The sequence below is a fragment of the Otolemur garnettii genome, unplaced genomic scaffold (assembly GCF_000181295.1).
Source record: "Otolemur garnettii isolate 467f Iridium unplaced genomic scaffold, OtoGar3 scaffold00021, whole genome shotgun sequence".
NCBI classification, from domain to species: Eukaryota; Metazoa; Chordata; class Mammalia; order Primates; family Galagidae; genus Otolemur; species Otolemur garnettii.
The window spans coordinates 1,647,768-1,672,356 of NW_003852416.1; the positions used below are offsets into that span (position 1 = coordinate 1,647,768).

Sequence of the window (24,589 nt, forward strand, 5' to 3'; positions counted from 1 at the left end):
GAGATTGAAACTAATGAGTTTTATGAAAGCACAACTAAATTGAGATTTGAGGAAACATGCCTAGAGGCATATTGATAAGGAAAAGAAAATAGACTCAGATTAGCAGAACAGGCTAAAAACAACCAAGAGTTAACTTAGAAGTGATAAAATGAAACAAACAAAAACTACACCACTTGGCAGGAAGCGTATCACACACACACTCAGCAGAGCCCTTCCCCACCTTGAATAGGTTTAGCGTGCTCTTGGATCTCACACTGAGCTACTCCTGCTGCCACATCCCAAATGATGATCTTTCCATTGATGTCAGCGGAAGCTAAGCGCAAGCAATACGGTGAGCCGATGTTATGGTGATAGTTTTCCCTGGCCCACTTAACCTAGTATCAAGAAAAAAATCAGATCAAGTAACACTGGCACCAGATGAAACTAAATAATAATTTTCACAAAACATCAACCAGAATCTACATACTACATTTATATACAAATACCTTTAACAAACAGAAACTGGTTTTCATTTTGAAATTATATATTTTATTATTTATAACATTTTTTAAAGTCTCAGCTAAAATATTTTTGAAAACATCACAAAATTCCTTATATAGCTCAGACTTAATATTTTGGAAAATTCAGGTCAAAAATGCCAGAATCACTCGGAAATTAGTTTTCTTAAAATCTTATGACAGAATACCTAAAAACCATAAATTGCTAAGCAGAATGTCTTTCTGTGTTCTATTCTCCTAATTAAAAGGCAACAAAGACCAAAAAAAAAAAAAAAAACTTGTGAAGGGAAAGAAAGGAAAAAAGAAAAGCAGACAAAAACACTGGATGTCCCTCTTTCATAAAAATATTAGTGTTTATCTCTGAAGAAATTTAAGCTTCTGGGTGGCACCTGTGGCTCAAAGGAATTGGGTGCCAGCCCCATATGCCAGAAGTGGCAGGTTCAAACCTAGCCCTGGCCAAAAACTGGAAAAAAAAAAAAAAAGAAAGAAATTTAAGTTTTGTACTTCTAATAACATTACTAAGAATGGAATTTTTACAATGAAAACACAAGAATTCCAGGACAAATGTGATTAAACTGTTCAAAAATGAATACTGACAGTTAAAAGATAAATGACATCGTCCTTACCATAAGCCAAAGACTTCCCTGGCCACTCCCACCCTTCTCCTCTACTTCAGCAGCCTCCTGATTTTCTTCAATGTATTTACTACACAATTTGTAATTATTTTAATTTTTTAAAATTACTTTTCAAACTCTATGAATTGTTAGCACCATGATTCAGATCACGCAAGCTTTGTTCATGTTTCTATTCCCAGACCGCAGAATGCCCAAAACTGTGCTTAATAAATAAATGTATATACCATAAAACCTTCAAATCCATAGGAATATAAACACATGTATACATGCACACATGTGTATATCCATAAACACATAAAATGGTAGGAAGGTAACCTAATCTAATAGTATTCATAAAGAAGATGGGAATGAAGTTTTCTGAACATCGGTGTTGATAAGCCTTAAGGTTTTAGTGTATTTGATCTTTTCCTCAGGCAACATTTATTTTTTTAAATTTTCTTTTGAGACAGAGTTTCCCTTTGTCACCTTTGGTAGAGTGCTATGGCATCAGAGCTCACAGCAACCTCAAACTCTTGGGCTTAAGTGATCCTCTTGCCCCAGCCTCCCTAGTAGCTGAGACTACAGGTACCTGCCACACCACCTGGCTATTTTTAAAGACAGGGTCTCACTCTGGCTTATGCTGGTCTCAAACCCATGAGCTCAGGCAATCCACCCACCTGGACCTCCCAGAGTGCTAGGATTACAGACATGAGGCACCGTGCCCGCCCTCAGGCAACATTTTTAAACAAGGAAGCATGTGTATATATATTTCTGTGTGTATGCATATATGTGTGTGTATATGTTTAAATGTGTACATGTGTATAGGTACAGATATACTGCATGTGTGTTCAGTCAATTCTCATTATTTAGATTCCACATTTGTGAATCTGCCTACTCGTTAAATGTATTTGCAACCTCAAAATCAATACTCACAGTGCTTCTGTAGTCATTTACAAACAAGTGCAGAGTGGGGAAAAATTTGAGTTCCCCAACATAAATGTGTGTTCTTAGCTGACATCAAACCAGGCATCTTGCTTCAGCTTTCACAAAGCAAGTGTCTACGGCATCTATCCAGTGCCATCCATGCTTTTCATATTTTCACGCTTTTTGTTGGTGATTTCACTGTGGCCTCTTAGCATTGTCCAGCATTTCCAAGTATGAGATGTTATGATGTGTCTTATAGAAAAATATATTATGTGAGATAAACTTTGCTTGGGCATGTGCTGTGGGCCATGAGTTCAATGTTAATGGATCACCATATATATTTAATGTCTTTAAACAAGAACACATATAAGACAAGGCTGTATATTGATCAGTTGAGGCTCACAGGAATCTAACACATAGGAGCAAACAATGTTACATATTCACCACTTCAGTGTTCCTAGCAACTTTACAGAATATTGCCACCATGAACAAGAAAAAGTGATGGTATGTGTACATATATTTATATATGTCGTAGATATGTGTATGTGGTGTTGAATTCCATTTATGTAAACTCTAAGTAATGCACATATTTTTTAGAAAAATTACTTAGACATATCATAATCAAACTGCTGAAAACCAAGGATAAGGAGAAAATCTTGAAGGTAGTCAGAGGAAAAGAAATACAATGCAGACAAAGACAAACATTTCTCATCAGAAATTATGTAAGCTGAAAGGCAGTGGGGTGATACCTTATATTAGAAATATACTTCAGGAACTTACAGTAAATTCTTCAGGCAATGGAAATACAATAACAGACTGAAACCTGGATCTACACAAAGAAATGACATCTCCAGAAATACCAAGCCAAAAAAAAAAAAAAAAACAACTAGGAAATGAGAAGATAAATATAAGGCATTTTTCTCAAAAAAAAAAACCCAAAAAACAAAAAAAACCCCTACACTTTACATCAGACTTAACAGTGAAAGACTGAGTGCTTTCCCCTTAAACCCAGAAAGGAGGCAAGAATATCCTCTCACTACACATACTCATTGAGGCAGAGTTTCTAGACAATGTAATACGGCAAGAAAAAGAAATAGAAGACATATAGATCATCAATAAAACATTAAATGGTAGTCATTTGCAGATAATATAATTGTGTAAAAAAATCCACCCCAAAATTACTAGATCTAATGAGTAATGTTAACAAGATCACAGGATAAAGGTCAATACACAAAAATCAACCTACTTCACATCATATAGAAACACTAACTCAAAAATGGATCAAGGACTTCATGTAAGAGCTAAAACTGTAAAATTCTTAGAAGAAAACAAAAATGAAAATCTTCCTGAGTTGGAGAAAGCAACAGTTTCTTGGGGATGGCACCAAAAACAGAAGCAATAACAATAGACAAATTGGGACTGCATCAAAATTAAAAGATCCTTCTCCAGAGGACACCATTCAAGAAAGTAAAGACAACTCAAAGAATGAGAGAAAATATCTTCAAATCATATATCTGATAAGATGTTTGTACTAGAAGACACTAGTTCCCCATTATCCATGGTTTCACTTTCCAGTTTCAGCTAGCCACAATCAACCATGGTCTGAAAACATTAAATGGAAAATTCCAGATAATCCATAAGTTTTAAATTGTTCTGAGTAATGGGATAAAATCTTTCACCATCCAGCTCCACCCCACCTGGGTATAACTCATCTTTTTGTCCAGCTTAGCCATGCCAGATATGCCACCTGCCTATTAGTCACTTAGTAGCCAGCTTGATTATCAGATTATCAGCTTGGTGATATTGCAGTCCTTGTATTCAAATAATCTTTATTTTACTTTTTAATGGTCCCAAAGTACAAGAGTAGTGACACTGGCATACTGTTATAATTGTTCTATTTTATTATTTATTATTATTGTTAATCTCTTACTCTACCTAATTTAGAAATTAAACTTTATCCTAAGTCTGTATGTATAGGAGTATAAAACAATATATATAGTACTAGCTAGAGGTCTTGGAACATATCCCCAGATGAGAGAGGACTGTACAGAAAGAAATACATGCATTACAAATTAATAATAATAGAATTTTTAAATGGACAAAAGATTTAAATAGATACCTCTTCTGAGAAGACATAGAAATGACTAATAAGCACATGAAAAGCTCAATACCTTTGCCATCAGGGAAATGCAACCAAAACCACAGTAAAACCATCTCACACTCACTAGGATAGTTATGATCAAAAGAACAGCAAAGGTTGGTGAGAATTTGGAGAATGCAGATGCCTCATATGCTACCAATGGGAAGGTAAAATTTGGAAAACAGTCTGGTGGCTCACGCCTGTAATCCTAGAACTCTGGGAGGCCAAGGCAGGTGGATTGCCTAAGCTCACGGGTTCGAGACCAAGCTGAGCAAGAGTGAGACCCCATCTCTAAAAAATAGCCCAGCGTTGTGGTGGTTCCCTGTAGTCCCAGCTACTTGGGAGGCTGAGGCAAGAGGATCACTTGAGCCCAAGAGTTTGAAAGTGAGACTCTGTCTCAAAAAAACCCCCCAAAACGTAGAATCACCATATGAGTTAGTAATTCTACTCTTTTTAAAGATACATATCAAGTAAAACGAAAACACAGGTTCACAAAAAAACCTGTACACAAATATTCATAATAGCATTATTCATAATAACCAAAAAGTGGGCAATCCTCAAAATTTCCATCAATAAAAGAAATGTGATGCATACTTACAATGGAATACTGTTCAACAATAAAATGGAACAGAGTCCTGAAACATGCTATGACATGGATCATGAAAACATGATGTTAAATCAAAGCAGCTGGGCACGAAAGAGCACATGTTATGTGATTCCATTTATATGAAATGTCTAGAATGGGCAAGTCAAAAGTGGAAAGTGAATCTGTGGTTGCCTAGGATGAGCGGTACAGGGAAAGGGACGATACCACTAATGGAGATGGGGTTTCTTTTAGGGATGATGGAACTGATTGTGGTGATCACTACACAACTGTGAATGCACAAAACCACAGAATTTTATACTTCAAGTGGGTTAATTTTATGGTACAAATATCTTAATAAAGCTGTTATATGAAAAAGAAAAAGACTCCAAATCTGTGTCCATTGTCTCGGTCTTTGCATGTTGAAAACTTAAAATCACTGACTTGATACACACTCATTTATCATGACCGGCAGCAGTGTCATTCAGTTACTCACACAGACACCTCGGAGTCAGTCTATTCTCTGACTTTCCCCTCTGTTGATGACTATAATGGCTATCGGGTTTACCTCGTATGCAGCTCCTAAATATTACTCCTCCATGCCTTGGCCTTATTTTAGGCCCTTAGAATTTCCTGCCAAAATTACAGCAAAAGTCTCCTAAATGGTGCCTTTCTCCAACAGATCCTCCACTGCTTCCAGAGTGAGTTTTTTCTAAAATGCAAATACGGTCATATCAATCTCCTACTTAGAAACTAAACTCCTTCACCATTTTACAAAACTTTCAGGACAGACAGCTGAATCTCGCTAGTTGCCTCCCCGTCCCTCTCTCCTATTTCCCTTTTAAGCCATCTTCACAGCACACGACTTACCTCTCTATACATACTCTTCCTTTTTCCTGCAGTGCTCCTCCCAATTTTTCACTTGGTTAACTACTATTTACTAGTCCTTAAACTGAAAAGACTTCTGTGATTCTCCCCAGAACTAGGTAATATGTAGCCCCTTTGTCCTCCCACAGAATGTCAAGGGAGTCTCACTTAACCACACTGTGAGTCTTCCTCAGAAGATAATGAATTGCCTGAGGGCTTTCATCTCTATATCCTTAGCACACCTCAAGTACAAAACTAATGAAGGAATGAGTGGTCTGATAAATGGTAGATTTGGTGTCTCCCATCAGCTTTAAAATGACCTACAGTATTTTACAACTCATCCTGTATTGACGTTAAGACATATATATGGAAATGCTAGTATATCCCAAATAGATTCCAAATTTAAAAGTTATTCAACATGTCTATACTTGATTTAATGAGAACTTAGTAATACAAAGTATTAAACTTTAGATAACACGATAGGGTCAGAGTGACATTTGACTTACCTTGACAACATCAGCTTTATGTTTTTCTAGAACTTGAAGAGTTTGGGCCGTATTAGAATCAATCACTACCACAAGGGAATGACATCCATAAGCAATTAAACCTTGCCAGCCCCTAAAACAGTAATGTTAAAACATAGGTACAAAACAACATAGGACAACTTCTCTCTTGTCCATCCCAAATAACTGAGAACTCTAACTCGCATATGCTGCCATTAGGAACATATTATTATTATTATTTTTAAATTTTTTTATTTTTTTATTTTTTTGCAGTTTTTGGCCGGGGCTGGGTTTGAACCCGCCATCTCCAGCATATGGGGCAGGCACCCTACTCCTTTGAGCCACAGGCACCACCCAGGAAAATATTATTTAAAACCAAAGCCACGATTTAACACTATACTACTTAAATACAAGATCTAGTTAAGTTTAAAATGCTTGCTGAAATTCACTCTTCATTCAGATAAAAAAAATTTCAAAGATATGAATAAAGAGCCCTAAGGATGTATAACGCAATTTACACCTTCTATCTTTGTGGGCATGTGTCTTTCCTCATTCAACTTCATATCTTTGGCATCCACAATGTGCTTTGCAGTAACCACCTGTGACTAATCCCCTCCTTCAAACTATAACAAACCAAGACGAGAAAGGTTTCAGTCCTCTTGACAACATTCTCAGAGCCATAGCTACAGAATTTTGCAGCACACTTGTCTAATTATTAGTTTTCAGAGTTGCAGTGGCATTTTACATGGAAAGATCAAGAGTAATAAAGATGACCTGTTGAGGACAGAAACACCCTAGACCGGAGTCCTAAGACAGAAAGTGAGAAGGACCGGTGAGAGAACAGAGTCGGCTAACACAAGATCAGGGACACTGCTGGATGAATACAGGCGAGAAACAGGAATAAGACAAGATAACAGGGAGACAGAGAGGCCTGGAAGTAGGCGGAGAGGTAGAGGGGAATGGGACAGTGCGGAAGGAGGGGCGGGGGGGAAAATCAGCAGGGAAACACATGGGAGAAAGGGCAAATGTATTCACATGAGGAATTTCCTACACAGGACATTTACTACTTCTATAACAACAAAAATGCATCATCTAAAAAGAAAAAAATCTCATAGCGTGAGGGCGGCTCCCTGTCTTGGAGAGGCCAAACTAACCACAGGGTGAAACCTCTTTTCTTTCCCCTTCCCCTCAGAAACTTCCAGCCGATCCCGGAGGCCTGGGAGCCGGCGCCCTCACCAGTCCACTGCCGCCTTGTTGTGGGCGTTGAGGGCTCCGGTGAGGGTGCGCGCAGACACCTTGAAGTTCACTGTGTACGGCAACATCGCGCACCACAGCCCGCGCCCCCCGCGCGACTCGCAACCAGGAAGCGGCGGACACTGCGCTTCCGCTCCAAGCAGAGTCCGGGCGGCCCCGTGGGCGCTGCTGTCAGGTTCCGCCGACTCCAAAGTTCCCAGGTCGCCGGGTTCTGCCTCCCTCTGCTTCCAGCCCCCAGAGGTTCAGTTGCCTTAAGTTCCGCGGATCACAGGTTGCGCCCCCCGGGTTGTTCCGCAACCAAGAGTCGCTACCACCAGTCAAGTCTGTTTTCTTTAGGGTGGGACTGCGTAGGCCTCTGTGCCCTGCTGGAAATCGTGAAAAGCAAGGGATGATAGTTACAGTTATCCTTTCTGTCTTGGATCACCTCGTTGAGGACAGCTACCCGTCGCAGCCTGTTGTAGGCGCCGGCGAGGTACCGATGAAAAAGACGCGAAGTCTCTACTCTCATGGAGTTTACAGAGAATAAAAGAATGAAATGGATGGGATTAGTTGAATGAAAGTGAGAGGGCGAATGACATAAATGTCTCAAATATATTTTTATTTAATTTCATTTATAGATATATAAACAACTTCCAACTACAGAGACCGCTCCACACCTGGTCTTGGAACCATCCCTTCACACCACTTGAGGAAAAAGTGTGCCTGGGGCCAGGTGACCCTTAGCATGTTTGTTGGGGTGGTTTGTGTTTTGCAAGATCCAAACCTTACTGAATTCATTAGTGCCCAGTTGTTGCTGTATACTCTTTACTAGAGCACCTTAATGCAAGGATTTCTTTCCAGCAATGATGTTTGCAGGTGTCTATTTCTCTCCCAATACATTGTAGCTCCTTGATCAGCAAAAGGAACAACACATTGATAGTTGTGCCATTACTAGGCTTTGTGTGGCCTTACAACTCTTGTAAACCTGCTTTCTCAAAGACCCCCTTCAATATCCTCATAGTTGTTAAAGCCAATGAAAATCGCTCAGCCTTTAGTTGTTTTCTTTAAACTAGTCACTGCTGCTGCTTTCCACTCTGTACCTTGCTATCTTACCTTTCCTTCTCCCACACCCCTAACCGACTAGGATTTGGGGGCTGCCAGATGTGCCCCTAACCACAAATCTAAATTTATCATTCCTTTATCTAAAATCTCGGATGCCTCCTGTGACAAAGATTGCTAATTGGCTCTTCAAATTTATTATCTCCTTTGATAGAAAGAGAACTTCAGTCACGTCTGGGCACACTGTCATTTCATTAGATGAATACCCTTCCCACTCCCCTTAAATGACGGTAGACAATGAGACCAACTTCCTGGCTAATGAGATAGATGAAAGCGGAAGTGGTGTGTATCCACCTCTGAGAAGCGACTTTTCTGTGCTCTTCTTTTGTGCTGTTTCAGTACTTACACCCTATATTACCATTATCTGCAGATGTGTCTGCCTCAAAGGAGAAGCTCACACATTTTTAAGTAACTGTATAAGGGATTAAATATATCCTAGCAGACTTAGAATTCCTCTCAGAAAAGAACCGACCCCTAGTCTTCCTTTCTGTCCAATGCCTAGTGCCCTTCCTGGAAGGCAGTTAGTCCTCAATAAATGACTGATGGTGTAGGAGTTCCCAATGTTAAGCATAAGGTCAAACAGGGGAGGCGCCTGTAGCTCAAAGGAGTAGGGAGCTGGCCTCATATGCCAGAGGTGGCAGGTTCAAACCCTGCCCCAGCCAAAAACTGTAAAAAAAAAAAAAAAAGCATAAGGTCAAACAGGCCCGAGGTGATAATTAGGAGTCTGCCTAGAAGCTCACAGATGGAGGCAGGTAAACAGACCTCCCACCTGGTAAGAAAAAGCCTCTTGGAGAAAGAAAGATTAATTAGTTTAACTCCATAAGCTAACTTGAATATATGGATGTTAAATATTCAGGGCAAGGACCAGCTGGGGTTGGGACAGCAATATGTCTCCCATGGTACAAGGGTGTGCAATTAAGTAAGTTAATGGATTTTTATGGCCTTCTCTGAAACATCTGTCTTGCTGCCCAGGAAGCATGCAATTTTAAAAAACAACCACTTTATTGAGATATAATTCACATGCTACACACTTACACAATGTGGAAGACAGAATATTGGAGACACTGAGCAATTGTTCTGTTTACTAGAACAAAACTTAGCCTCCTCTTTCATGACTGAAATCTATCATTTCAGGCCATGCCTAATGACATAAACTACAAAACCTGGTAATCTGGGCTTGGGGCCTTTGCATCCCTAAGCCAAGGCAACTTCTTTTGCCTTTTCTCTTAAAGTTGAGGGTGATAAGAGAAGACACAAGAAAGGGATGAAGACAGAAATGATATATAACTGAATAAATCCCTTGCATTGTGAGTAAATGTTTCAAGGTTACATAGGTGATAAGTCAATAGCTTACTATTGTATATTCACAAAATGCTAGACACCATGACAAAGTCTTCACCTTCATCATCTCGTTTAATCCACACAAAGTCACAAAGACTGTACTATCACAAGTATCCTATAGATGACAAAATTAAACTTCACTGAGTCGCCCAGTATCATGGGGCCTATGGAAGGTAGAGCCAGTGTTGGAACACAGGTGAGTCTAATTTTGAAACTCATGGTTTTAACTCCTGCCAGCACCACGTTGCCTTCCATGCCAGAACTACAGCCCAAATGGAAGAGGCATGTGATGTTAAAAACAACCACTTTATTGAGATACAATTCACATACTACAGAATCCATTTAACATGTCAATTTGCTGGGGTGTAGTATATTTACAGAGTTATGCAACCATCTCCATAATCAATTTCAGGATAGCTTATTACTTCTCAAAGAAACCCTGTACCCACTAGCAGTCGCTCACCACTTCCCTGCCCCCAGCTGTAGCACCACTGATGTATTTCCTGTCTCTAAAGATTTGACTATTCTGGACATTTTGTGCAAGTGGAATCACATAATGTATAGCATTTTAGGCCTGGCGTATTCCACGTAGCATAATGTTTTCAAGATTTGTCTGTGTTATATGACATATCAGCACTTTATTCCTTTCCATTGCTAAATAATATTTCATTATATGGATATACCATATTGATTTCTCCATTCATCAGCTGAAAGACATTTGCGTTGTCTTCACTTTCTAGGTATTATGAATAATGCTACCATGTACATTCGCATATACATTTTTATGTGAACATGCATTTCCATTTTCTTGGGTCTATACCTCATAGTAGAATTGCGTGTTCACACAGTAACTCTTATGTTTAGCTTTTTGAGGAACTGCCAGGCTGTTTTCCAAAGTGATTGTACCATATTACAGTTCTGCCAACAGAGTACGAGGGTTCCAACTTCTCCAAAATCCTTCCCAACACTCATTATTTCATGTCCTTTTTATAACAACCATCCTCTGGGTTTGGAGCAGTTTTTACCGTGGTTTTGACTTTTCTGATGGCTAACAATGGGAAACATCTTCTCACGTGTTTGCTGGCCATTTAAATCTTCTCTGGAGAAGATATCTATTCAAATCCTTTGCCCATTTTTAAATTGGGTTGTCTTATTGTGCTATAAGAGTTCTTTCTATATTCTAGATACAAGTCTCTTGCCAGATAGATGATTACAAAAATTTTCTAACAATCTGTACGTGGTACGGACTTTGAACCACCTAGCTGAGCAAACATTCCAAGTGAGGACAGGAGCTGCAATCAAAGTCGTATTTTAAAAACTAAGAAAGATAACACTGAACTGGTTGTAGTCTGATTGTAGAAAGCAAAGGGAACTTGATTCTCACAATGAGATGTTGTGATGTTGTGGGTAAGAACAGGGTGCACTCTTGGTAATAATGAAATTACTCAAAGGGAAAAATTTGAGAATTGTTTACACACACACACATATATAATAAACACATAAAGTATAGATAAAACAAAGGTAAAGTTTATACATAATTTTGCTATTTGTATAGCTTTATTCATATTTTTGTTTTAATTTATTTTACTTCAAATGGTAAGAAAATAAGCAACTTCAGGTACGCTGTTAATAGTCCTGCTCGATGTCTGTACGTGGACAAATTCACGGGACGTCACACTTGTCCAAATGTCTTCTAACACCAAGGGCTTCTGTGCATATAAATCCATGAAATCCACAAAATCTATGTGACCATTTAAAGCCTGCTATACCAGGTATTATTTGTTGAACATTTAACGATGTACTTAAAGGTGAACTTTCCAAATGACCTAAGACTTTTTCACTCTTTAATCCTCACAATTTATTTTCCTCTTCTAGCCCTAGGGAGTCATGGAAAGTTAACATTAGTAGTAAAAGGACATTCATTGAGACTTTGGGCATATCACGCAATTCCATTACACCTCCTTTTCTTCTTCTGTTATTTGGGGAGAGGAAAATATTCCTAGATGATTAAAAGCGTTAAATTAGATAATATATTAAAAGACCCTAATCCAGCACTTAGCTTCCTACAATACCTTATTATTTTTGACATAGCCAGGGCATGAATCTAGACATCCTGTTTTCAACAACAATGCTTACTGCTCTAAGCTATCTCATTCTGGATTTGAAAAAACAATCTTTTCTCGTTGAGGTTTGGTTAGCACAAGAAAAAGTACTAAGCATTGGGGTAAAAATGGAGTGGAATTTTCTGTGCCAAGTGTCAGGATACTAAAACTGCAGCCAGCTTTAAAATGAGGACTTTAAGGGTTCCTAACAGTGAGGGTACCCAGCAGCATTGGGAACGTCACTGCTGAGGGTGGCCTAGAGGGGCTGACTCAGCTCTTTCTAAAAGGTCCCCAAGCACAGCCAAAGACATGACTGTTTGAGCTGCCAAGGAGACCCCACCAGCCCTCTGGAAGAGCCACAGGTAGGGCAGCTACCCTGCAAGTCACATCCTGCTTACTGCAGCAGGTGCTACTCAGCGCTTGCCTCTGCTGGCCGAGGGGGTCAGCTTTCAGAGGAGAGAGGCTGCAACTTGTATACCCTTCAGCATGACGGGGCCCCCACTGAGCCTCCATTCTCAGGCCTGGTCTGTATCCAGAACCTTCTCCTGAGGCTGGGCTGCTCAGACTCCCACCAACCCTAGTATTAAAATGTGTCCAGACCTAGGTTGCCTTTATTGGATTATTTTCTTTATAACACTGGTATCCTAAATTAGCCAAGCCTTTATTATTTAACCAAAAGCACTTGGATTTCCAGCCAGCCCTATGTTGTCAATAATGGGTACCACCACCCCCATTTTCTAAATCAAGGAACTCAGCCTCGGAAAGGTTCAGTGACTTACCCCAGGTCACGTGTCCAGACAGGGCAGAGACCAGTTTCTTGTTCCCAAGCCAGGCTCTGTCCAGGATCTGCCACTGCTTCCTGTGAGATTTAGAAGTCATTTTGAAGGTCTCATGGGGGAATGAATGGGGATCAGGGGTGCACACTTTGTGCAGCAAAACATTTTAAAGGCACGTCTCCCGGGAACACAGAAGGCAAAGTCAGCAATGGAGTCAGACTGGCTTTCAGCTCAGATTTGCCACCGACTTATCATTCCTCATGTCTCCTCAAAACCTTTCCACCCCCTTCCATTGTTGTGGATAATCATCAGTCCAATTTATTATCTGGCTACATCCACCATTAATCTCATTTGTGTCCCCACATAGTATGGGTAATAATTACAGTACAGCAGATTAGTCACGGCACTTTATGACATGGTCATTGAGTTTCATTAGACCAAAGGGTGTTTCTGAAAAGAGTGGTCACGATGAAGTGGACATGTTCTCGGTGGGCCATGGGTGGGGGTGGAGGACACGTGTTTTTCTCACACTCTTGCGATGCAGAGACATGGTTGGGTGCTGCTGGAAACAGTGAGGACTTTGCAGTTTTAGACAGACAGGCAGGGAGTCTGGCCTGGCCCTGTCACCTCCTAGCTCTGCAACTTTAGGAATGTTTAGGAGATAAAAATAGCATATGATGGTACCATTCTAAGCTTTGAATAATATACACAGGTGCCAAGCTAAAGTCAGTAATTGATAAATGTAGTTACAATATAGAGGGAAGACACCAGGGTGGGAGCTAGGTGATTTGGGGGCCAGGCCCAGGGAATCCATCATTTGTTGTGTGATCTTGGAAAGGTAACCTAGCCTTGCTGAGCCTCAGTTTCCTCATCTGAACAATGGGGCTAATAGGAGCTACCTGGCAAACCTGTTGTGAAGATTAAATGGGGGATGTCTCTAATGGAAGCAGGGGGCAAGTTCATAGTAAATGTTTTTACCATGGTGGCGAAGACAGAGCCTTGCCTGGAACTGTGGGTGTTTTTGCTGGACCTCTGGCCTGCTCCCTCAGCCGTGAGCGGACACCATTATGCTTTATTCTTAGAACTACTTAGTTCTATCATTGTGTGTTTTTCAAGTTATTGGCTGTTTGTAACAGAAAAATGAGCTGGAGAACTTTCTTACTTGATTTCTTCATCAGCATTTTATTAGTCCAAATAAACAATGTCTTAACATTGTGCTCATGGAACAGCATCTCATACATTAGAAGACTAACAAGGTTGTGTCTGGTGTGTGATCATGATTTCTGAGAGGAAAAAAATGACTCTATTGATTTCTTATTTTTAATGAGCTGAACCTTGGTGGAAATAGTTTCTGAGAGGTTCTAATAGCTGTGAGGGTTTCATAACCTTGGCTGATCTTTCACAGAATCCTCCAGGGTTGTGGTTAAACATAAACGCCCATTTAACTGCTGTTCCTCTGAATCTCTGTCTCATACTTGTGTTTCTTCTCAGAGTGAGGCTAACTTGTAAATCAGTCTGCCCTCCAATAACCTCGAGAGTGGACAGACTTAATTAAGAGTGTGCTTTAGACAAGGCAGGGACTCACAGTGCCCTAACCCACACTGAAAGCCTCAGGAACTGTCTGGTTTTACTCTCTTAAAACATAAAGACTTATACAACTTTTTTAAGTAGAAAAATGTATCCATGATCTCTATTTGCTAATGTAATTATTTTTATATTTATACTTTTCTTCCCAGGTCTTATCCAAATGAAGATATATTTTCATGGTTACATAATATACATACATCTTGTTAACTTTTTTCTTGGAATGTTTTGACATAATATTTATGTACTTTATGCAGTTATCATAATTATCATTTGAATGATTTCATCTTATTCAATAGCGCATATACAATAACTTATTTAGCTATTTCTGTAGAACCTACCATTTAAATTATTTCCGATTTTTTTAACAATAAAGATAAAGCTATAGTAAATGAGTTTATGCTTCTAGTTGGTTTAATTCTATTATTTCCTTAAGATAATCCTCGGGAGTGAGTACAACTACCTTTTTTTTTTTTTTTTTACTATTAAAAAATTTCTAAATTAGAGCATAAATAAACGCTTACTATAGAAAATATGGAAATCTCACAAATGCATAAACACAAAAATTAATTACAGTAGAACCTCTATAGTTGAGCGTGTCCCTACATTGGCCACGTCCTTAAGTTGACCTAATTTTTATAGACTGGAAATGCACCACATCAGTACAGTAGGCCTCGTTCCTTATGTTGAACAGGTTGATTTATTGATTGGTTTGTTATAGTACCTTGGCAAGGGACTATATATTATTACAGAGGTTCTACTGTATATTATAACAGTAAAAGTGTTTTCTTTTAAGTGACTATATGTCCACATCTTCCTTTAAAAATTCATATATGCATTATTTCTATGAAATTGAGATCATACCATAAAGAACTATTCTTACTCTCCTCTTTCCACTCATTAACCTGTAGTGTGCAATATTCTCCTTATTTATCATCTGCCTTTTTCTGAATTTGTTTGAAATACAGAAATGTAACATTTTTAAAGAAATAAAATGCACTGAACTTTGATTCCACTTCCCCTGCGTGGATGTTAGCCTATACCCGAGTGTCATCTGGCAATAAGTCAGATGGCGGTCACAGAAGCTCAGGAAAGGAACTGTGCTTGACGTTTCAGGTGCTTTTAAATCTGGGGCCCAGCCAGGGAGCGGACCCTGGAGGCATCATCCCTCCTTCCCTCTCACCCTGCTGCTCTCTCTGCCCTGACCTTGTTCCCACAGGGGCAGCATGCTCTAGGTGCTGTCCCACAGAATCTACACCCTGCAGGGAGCCTGGGGGGCCAGCTTCACCTTACCCTCACTGGATTCTTGGGACAGTGACATAGCTCACCACCTGGAAGGCTGGTCCTGGGAAACCACCACTAGCCCCAAGTATCTGTGTCAACACGGACCTAACCGGGTGGCTGGGGAATAAGCTCCTTGGAGAGTTTGGCGCCTATCTTTGAAGGATGCACTTTTAAGGGCGATGTGTAATGCTCAGGGGTTTCCAAGCTAATTAATTAGGGAAGTCATACCTGACTCTGCTGTGTGCCAAGTTCCTTACCCTTGTTTCATTTGCATGGAAGGTTTCAAGAAAAAGTAGAGAAGGAAAATAGTAATTAATTTTCCATGTGGCAGAATGTAATGGTTATACAAATTAGTTTCCTATAGGAATCAGGATTAAATCTCACTCTAATTTTTAAAGGGGAAACCACTAAAGTTCTTGTATAATTGTAGAAAAGGACATCCCATAGAGGTAGTAACAATGGTATTTATTGAGAAGCAGTACAGTAAGTAGAATGTTATTTATTTATATATATGTTATATATATAAAACATTGTTTTATATATGTATATGTTCATATTATATATTTTATGTGTTCATGCATATGTGTATATGTGTAAATAAAATCAAATACAAAATGTATATGCACACACACACATAAAATGCTTTAGTTCCTCCCATAACTCACCAGCTGGTAAAATGACAGTGAGCCTCAGACATCCTCACTTTGAGTGGCGCCTTCCCTGGCTGAGCGCCTCCTGGGGGCTCTGGAAGTGGTGGATGTGAGTTACTGCTGCAAACCAGGACGGAACAGGCCAATAGAGCAGCCATTATCGAAGACATTTATGGCGTCCGTGATTGAGGAATCCCTTGGTTCTCTACTTTATTTAGCCCATAAGAACAGTTGTTATGTGGTAATACGTTCAGGTCAGAGTTATACTGGTATTTCAGAATTTGCATCAGGGTTCATTAATCTACAGCAGGAGGTGCCTTAAGATGAACTTAAGATGAAGTGATTCAAAGAATGATAGTAACCCAACATCAATTTTTAAACTGTGGGGAAATTGTCCACCTCTGAACTATACCTATTCTCTTAAAACAGAGAATACTGGGCTCAGCAAAAATTTCTTTTCTCTCTGAAAACTACAGGAGCTCCCACGGGCTCCTGGATCAAATCTGTCCTGCTGGGAAATGGTGCTGGGCCTCTACCCTGAAAGTGTTCTCAGAGCCTCTGATCGGAGACGCAGGGAAAAGGAACTGCAGGCGAGATGATTGATTTGAAGGGAGGTTGAGACTTGCTTGGGTCAGCGACCAGGCCTGACTTTACTGATTATCTTAAATACTTTCAAACATTCAGTAAGAATTTAACACAGATACAAAGAAGTGAAGTAACATTAGGAAGCTACCATTAAGATTACAATTCAGTGTGAAGGCTGAGGAACACATATACAATTGATTTTGTTTAGAGTAAAAACATAAAGGAGACTGACTCTCTATTCTTGCAGGCATAATGTTAATGAAGGAAGAAGACAGAGAACAGAACCCAACACCTGAGGACATGTGTTCGAGCTTCTAGCTACCACCCGGCCTGACTCTCCAGATCTCTTTTTTTGAGAGTCTTTGTGCATATTTCTGCATATCTAGATGCAGAAGCTCCATCTTTGAAGAAATCTTTCCCAGAGTCATTCTCCTGGAGGAGCACATTGAAGCGAACTGCCATGTCTGAGCATGGGGTGCTTATCTCTACACTACCCCATCCATCCTCAGTGAACGTCACACATGTCCAAGGGGCATCTGTTAGGGCCGGTGGTGCAGGCCAGGCTGTGGGCCATGTGCCCAGCCACACACCGTGAGGACAGTGCAGTGCATCAGGCAGACACGGAGGGAGGCTTCAGGGAGCTGGGACAGGCCTCCTTGCCTCCACCTTGGGGCCTTTGTTTGTGCTGCTTCCTCTGCCCGGGACACCCTTCAGTCTGTCTTTGACTCTTCGTCTGTTAAAACCCAGGTTTTCCAAGAGGTCTTTCTAGAATCTTCACATTCAAGACTAAATACCATTGCTTTTTAGTGCTATTATATTCTTTCTTTAAAAAGTTATCTCTTCTGTGTTCCAGTTATATAACTAGCATGTGTTCATGAAATATTGGTAAATATGAAATATTGGTAAATTAAGAAAATGTATCATTGAAATATTTGTACACATTTATACACAAATGTATAAGAAAGACAAAGAATTAATATACTATCTTAAAAAACTATTGTATTTATATTATTTTTAAAGTATCTTTTCATATACCTGTTCCCTTCCTCAGACCTCTTAAGGACACATATTTATGGCTGAATTATTTTGTGCCCTCCTTTCTCTGACTCTGTGCCTCTTACATTGTAAACACTCAACAGTTGTTTGTTGAGCTCACCCAGATTAATTCACTTAAATGTTTTTATTGCTATAAAAAAGAAAAAGAGAAAAAAATGACCAAATTCAGAACTTTATTTTGTGTGTTAGAAAAGAAACATAAATTTCACCTGTCATAGGGGGATAATTCAAGACAAATGAAATTCACTATAAAAAGAGGGCATAATTAATAAATCAAAGCACTCTATTAAAAACAACAACAATAAATGCATGACCTGCTGTCAAATCTTAAAAAAAAAACCACTACAGGGAGAGGCCAGGTATGGAGGCTAATGAGTATAATCCCAGCATTTGGGGAGGCGGAGGTGAAGAAGCAGGAGGATCTCTTGAGGCCAGGAGTTTGAGACCAGCCTGGGCAACAGAGAGAGACACCCCATCCCCTCTCTACATAAAAATAATTTAAAAAAAAACTGTGGCAGGCATCTGTGGTCCCAGATACTCAGAAGGCAGAAGAGAGAGGATCTCTTGAGCCCAGGAACTCAAAGCTCCCATAAGCTATGATTATACCACTGTACTCCATCCTGTGTGACAAAGTGAGATCCTATCTTATCTAAAAAAAAAAAAAGAAAAAAAAAACTACAAATAATATTAGAAATGTGGAGTTACAATAGTGCAAACATATTAAAAATGTAGAAGTATTATACATGTTTGCATATTATAAATTCAAAGCCTAAATGAAGTGGATGATTTTTCCAAAACATGCAAATAGATACAATAGAATTTTTTAAGGTCTGAAAAGACAAATAACTAAAAAGAAATGAATCAGACAGAGACACCTGTCCTCTTCCTCCTTATGGGACACTGCTGATGTGGATTATTTTATAGGTGACTTCTTTTGCTGTCAAGAAATTGACCAAAATGGGTGGTGCCTGTGGCTCAAAGGAGTAGGGTGCTGGCCCCATATGCAGGAGGTGGTGGGTTCAAACCCAGCCCTGTCCAAAAACTGCAAAAGAAATTGACAAAAAACTAAAAAATAAAAAAAAACTTTTAAAGAAATTGACAAATACCACTCTCTAGAAGCCATTGTAAAACCTATGGCCAAAGAGAGTATATTTTGAGTTACAAACAACAGAAGCTAGTCTGGTTAACGTAACCAGAAAAGAGGTATGTTGTAAGCAGGTTTGGAAACTAGAACTTTCAATGGGAAAATTAGAAAACTAGGTTTGAAGAGGAAAGAAAGGTTGGTCAGGATTAATTACAGCAGCAGTCCTCTCGGGACTCTGCTCCTCCCCAGCTGAGGACATGAGTGGCGTGCCACACTGCCCAGACATCCCTCTTCCTGTTGCAAGACCTCCCCAGCCCCACTGCACTCTTTAGTCCACAACAGAACAGCCATCATGGAAAAAAAGGTCTCTGAATGCTTCCCTCCTTCAAGGTTGAAAGTCCCAGAGAGAAGCATGTACTTGGCTGTCTTTTGAGGATGTATATTTGGATTCTGGACAGTAAAAAATGAGAAATGTTGACACTGATCTGCTCCTTTGGAAGCCCGGGCATCTCTTTCCCATATTTACACTTCTAAATACTGCATCCTGCCCAACAGTTTTACTATCTCTCATGACTCAAGATGCAGTAGGAGGTTAGACTCATGTTCCCAGGAGAGACACACCAAAACCCCACCAGTTATTGGGTTGAGTCACATGAAATTGCTATGTTTACAATGTCAGAAAATGGTTGAATATCATCATTCCCACATCATTTAACTCAGCGCTACACCCAGCTCCAATTTCACTATTCTAGCCGAATCCTGGGTGTGTATGGGATAGTAAAGGCCCTAAGGCCAGTGCCTGCCACCGGCACTTCTCTCACCATGAAGGAAGTTTCTGGAACAGAAGGACTGCTGTGTGGCCACCGTGATGCATCCAGTAAGTCACTAAGGATGGGGCTGGTGAAAGCATGATGGGCAGAGAGAGTTATTCCAAATGCAGGGAAGAGGGCGTCTGCCCCCGGGGGAAAACATCTGGCCTTCCACCAGGGGAAGAATTGCGTATAGTCAAGCTTCTGCCACATTATTAGGCCCCGTTGGGGTTTTAGGTTTGGTTGCTGCTGCTCTCAAGTTCGGTATTCAGCTGTGGCATTGCCAAGGTCATCTTTAGAGAGGAGAAGTCCACGAGGTAGAGCCCACGGATGGCATCTGCTTCTTGAGCAAGCTCTGGCTCTGGCTGGCTGGGGAAGGAGCATCCCCACTACCTCCCCCCATGACCCTCCCCACCCTCCATCATCACTGCCTCCATCACAGTGGCTGCCTTCCGATGGGAATTCTCCTGAGGCTCAAATATTCTCATCCTCTGGGTCCAGTCATAGAAGTCCACGCACATCTCTCTCCCTTCGTCCTCCTTGTCACACCATCTCAGTCGTCACTAACAGAGTGAGCTACATTTTCTCCCATGTACTAGCAAGAAACAGCCTTCAGCACAGAACAGGAGGAGCCCTAGGTGAAAGCAGAGCTGAACTTCTGTCGGCTCCGACCCGCTGCCCCCCCTCCCTTGCTGGTCTGCCTCGTCCGTGATCAGTCCTTCAGAACTTATCTGGAGAAACATTTCCTCCAGGAAGCTTCTTGGAGGCTTATCTCAGGTTGGGTTTTTCTGAAGCAGATACTGAGATGGGGTTTGGCCTGCCATGTGTTTATCTGAAGTCAACACATGTGTGAAGGGGTGGGAGGAAGCAGGATTGGGCAGAATGAGGAGGGGAACTGGGTTGCAGGCCCCCAGTGACCTCGGCTCCATGCCCAAAGATTGCCCAGTGTCCCAGATTGCTGCCAGGGCTGCACACAGATGTTTAAGAATCAGCCTGGCTCCAAGAGGTGACAGTTTCCTCCCAGAAGGATGACAGCCAAGCTGTCCCCAAGCTTCAGAGAACCCTTTTAAAAAATCATTAAAACTGACCGCAAAGCTTGAGGCTCAGAGAGAAGAGAGTATACTTTTCAACAGAGGAGCTGAATGAGCCGCAGATGCAGGTGGAGCCACAGACAGGTGTTTTGTATATGTGGTCTCTAGTTTCGTTTTTTGAGACAGAGTCTCACTATGTCGCCCTGGCATCACAGCTCACAGCAACCTCAAACTCAAGGGCTTAAGTGATTATCTTGCCTCAGTCTCCCAAGTAGCTGGGACTATAGGTGCCTGTCGCAACACCTGGCTGTTTTTTTGTTGCCAGTTGTCATTGTTGGTTAGCAGACCCAAGTCGGGTTTGAACCCACCATCCTGGTATATGTGGCCAGTGTCCTAACCACTGAACTATGGGTACCAAGCCTTGTCTCTAGTTCTTAAAAAGTGTTTTCCTCCTCCAAGGGATGCCTGCAATCTTCACCCTGAAACTTCAGCCAAAACCTGAGTGTGGCACACACAAAATTGTTCATATACGTATCAGTCACTAGTTTCTTGACTAATCTCTGCATTGCCCAGAACAATCATGGAACTTGAGACACCTCAGGGAGGTGAGGGGAAGGGCCCTGGCGAGAGCTTTCTGCTGAGCCAAGCCTCCCAGGTGTGACCTAGCATTGCTGAGTCCAGAATATAATTTGTTTTCTGCCAGTCTGCTCAAGCGGTTTGCTTACAGCATGCTACAAGCACAGCCTATGACATTCAAGTCAGCTTCCAGAAAATCCCACATAACTGAAACCGACTGCATTTACATCAACTTCCCACTCTAGGAATAGTCATCCTATTCCCTCAAGGATAACTTTAAACATTTTTTAGGGAAATGCTAAATTGCTGTGGCCTCTCACGGTGGGGACTGGCAGGGCATGGACATTTGGCATTTCTATGCACTTCTGTGTTCAGTATGAGAGGGGGAGGGGAGGGACGGGGAGGCAGAGAGGAGATGAGCCCCGTAGGACTGAATGTAGCCTGCTTTACACTTCGCTGTGAGCCTCCTGCTGGAGGGGTTAAGAATGTGGATTTGGAAGCCAGACAGACCTAGTTTTGAAGCTCTGTTCTATCACTCCTTATATGACCTTGAATCCCATCATCTCCTTGGACTTCAGTCTATTAATCTGAAATATGAGAAAAATTCCTAACAGTGTTGCTGGGTTTGGAAGTGTTTATGATGTAACTCCTGGCACACAATGAACCAGGAAAAAGTGAAAAGCAGCCCTCTGGTCATCAGACTGTCATGTGCCAGACAGAACATAAACACCACTTCCAATGGGCCACGGGAATGATCACGTGGGCCATGGGGATGACCATGGCAGCAGAGATGACCCATGACCCCCTCTGCTGAGAGGCTCCTGCCTTTCAGTCAGTGCCACATTCCTCCTGTCTCTTGGACAAAGCTTGCTGAGATACTGGACTGACCAACTTTGTGACAGTGTCCAACCCAGAACGAGCCCCCACTTCCTTGAACCCTGCTTAGAACAATCTAGCACATTCCAAATCCTATAGGAAGCCCCTTTCAGGTGACTTACCGAAATGTTGCACGGTTCCTCGGGGCACATTCCTCTTGCTGCAGCAAGTTCAGGAAAACTAACTTGTGTTTTGGCCACCGCTGTGTTCCTGGTGGACTTGCACCCGTAGGCTCTGACAGCATTAAAGACACCCTTGCTCAGAGAGGTCTTGCATCACTGGGAAGACAGTCCTGCAGTCCACACCCGCTGCCCCGGCACCCTTCCTCCGCAGCTGTGACCCTACTGACGCTGCACTGTGTCTGCTTATCTCTTCCTCATCCGCCTCTTCACTGAGGGTTTCTCCCACTGATTGTCTCTCGTATTCACCTGTATTCTCCAGGGGCTAGATCACGGATGGGCACAATGTAGATGTTCAACAGGTGTGTGTTAAATGGATGAATGACTAAAATCATAAGATCCTCGAAGACAGAAACCTGCCTCAGGCATCTTTGCATCTCCAGTCTCCAGTGGGAATGCAGGACTTTGTTGAATTCGTTGTACGAGCATCTCTCTCTTCCTCTCTATTTTTGGATATGCATATAATTTTATTAAACAATAGAGAGACCTCATGGCTGGATCTGAAGTGCCTTGAATCAGTGTTGAACCCCCAGTCCTCCCCCATGCCTGGCCTGTATGCAGTGTAACAATCTGCATTCTTCGTGTGCTGCAGGATTTTGTGGTCTGCTGTGGTGCTCGGGGAATAGAGTTTTCAGTGTATTTGTTAATTAGGATCTATGGTTTAAATATACTTTATTTTAATTACACTTTATCAAGATATAATTCATACATCACAAAGTTCACCTTGAACACACTCAGAACATGAGGAACAGACATAGCAGGTGGCCTGCCCGCCTGTCCCTGACACCTTTACCAGTTTTTTGTTTTTTGTTTTTGGGACAGAGTCTCAAGCCGTCATCCTGGGTAGAGTGCCGTGGCATCATAGCTCACAGCAACTTCCAAATCTTGAGCTCAAGCAATCCTCTTGCCTCAGTTTTTCTATTTTCAGTAGAGATGGGGTCTCGCTCTTGCTTAAGCTGGTCTTGAACGCGTGAGCTCAAGCTATCCACTCACCTCGGCCTCCGAGAGTGCTGGGATTACAGGTGTGAGCCACCCCGCCTGGCCCACCTTCACCATTTTTGTAGACAAAGGCTCTTGATATAGGCTTTCTACATCCAACTGCCAGAACCTTGGGATGCAGAGCCAGCCTATTAGGTAACCAGCCTATTACCCACAGGGGTGCAGGTGACACTCCAGCTCCACTCTTTGCTGACTGGGACACTCTGCTCTCTACTCTTTCCAGAGCCAAAGGTCGTCTGTCATGGGATTTTACTGGTATTGTTCCTAACTTGGCTTCCTTCCATTTCTAGTTCCAATTTTTATTTCCAATGGTCCTTCTAGAATCATCATCACAGAAATCTTTACCTCTGGGTCTCCTTTTAGGGAGCCCAGCCTAAGACCACATGTGACTCATGGCCATTGCTTCTCAGTGTGATCCAGAAAAGGTCTGCATCCCAATATCAAGATGGACTTGCTCAGTGCAGATTCTGAATCTGATGCAAATATCATGAGTCAGACTTTCTAGCACTGGGGCTGAGATGTGCATTTTGAAGGAGAGGGATCTGCCACCCTAAGGTTTTTCTGCACCCTGGAGTGCGAGAACCATTGTTCTGGTCAGTATACTTGGTGCCAAGATGTTATAAAGGGTCTTGTCCAGACATAGACTTTACCACGCCAAACTGAGTCTGCAGGAGAAAAGCCAGCAAGCACTCTCAGGAAAACATGAGCAATTTGTCCTTCCAGTCTCTCCTGATGAGGCCTCCTACCGCTTCTTAAGGCGTGAAGGATATAAAGGTGGGAAGAGAAGACCTGAATTGCAAAGCATATTTCTGTTAAAACTGCACCCCAGAAAGGAAAGTGGGCTACACAAACTGTGAGCTAGTTAACACGATCTGGTGCCTGTCTAGCTGTGTATTTACTGTCTCCTGTCAGAAACCAGGCTTGATTCAGCTGTCTACCCCTCCCCAAGTAATTCATACACCCCAGAAGAAGTTGACCTTGTTACTCTTGCTTCCTAGGGCCTGAATTGTCCTGGGGATCCCTTCCTTCTTATGAGAGCTGGCTCAGGAATCAGCATGGGGGATACAGCTGGTTAATGAGATAATGAGAACCATTTTACTGAACATTTGGGGAATGTTCTTCCCTGTCCCCTGAAAGGCTTCCACAAGCAACGCTCCCTTTCTTCTGTTGAATCTGA

At 41.5% G+C, this 24,589-nt stretch overlaps 1 protein-coding gene across 2 annotated transcripts in view; it reads right to left on the bottom strand.

The window, feature by feature from the left end:
* Positions 1-7,660, bottom strand: part of WDR11 (WD repeat domain 11) — a 54,272-nt gene extending 46,612 nt beyond the window's left edge. The window contains exons 1-3 of one of the 2 annotated variants that reach the window (XM_003787109.2): positions 7,365-7,660; positions 6,132-6,243; positions 221-374 (exon numbers count right to left, since the gene is read on the bottom strand). In XM_003787109.2, coding sequence (XP_003787157.1) covers positions 221-374; positions 6,132-6,243; positions 7,365-7,450 — 352 coding nt within the window. In that variant the 5' untranslated portion in view covers positions 7,451-7,660. The remainder of the gene's footprint in view (positions 1-220; positions 375-6,131; positions 6,244-7,364) is intronic. The other variant, XM_023511680.1, reaches the window with a different exon arrangement.
* Between the last annotated feature and the right edge of the window lie 16,929 nt (positions 7,661-24,589).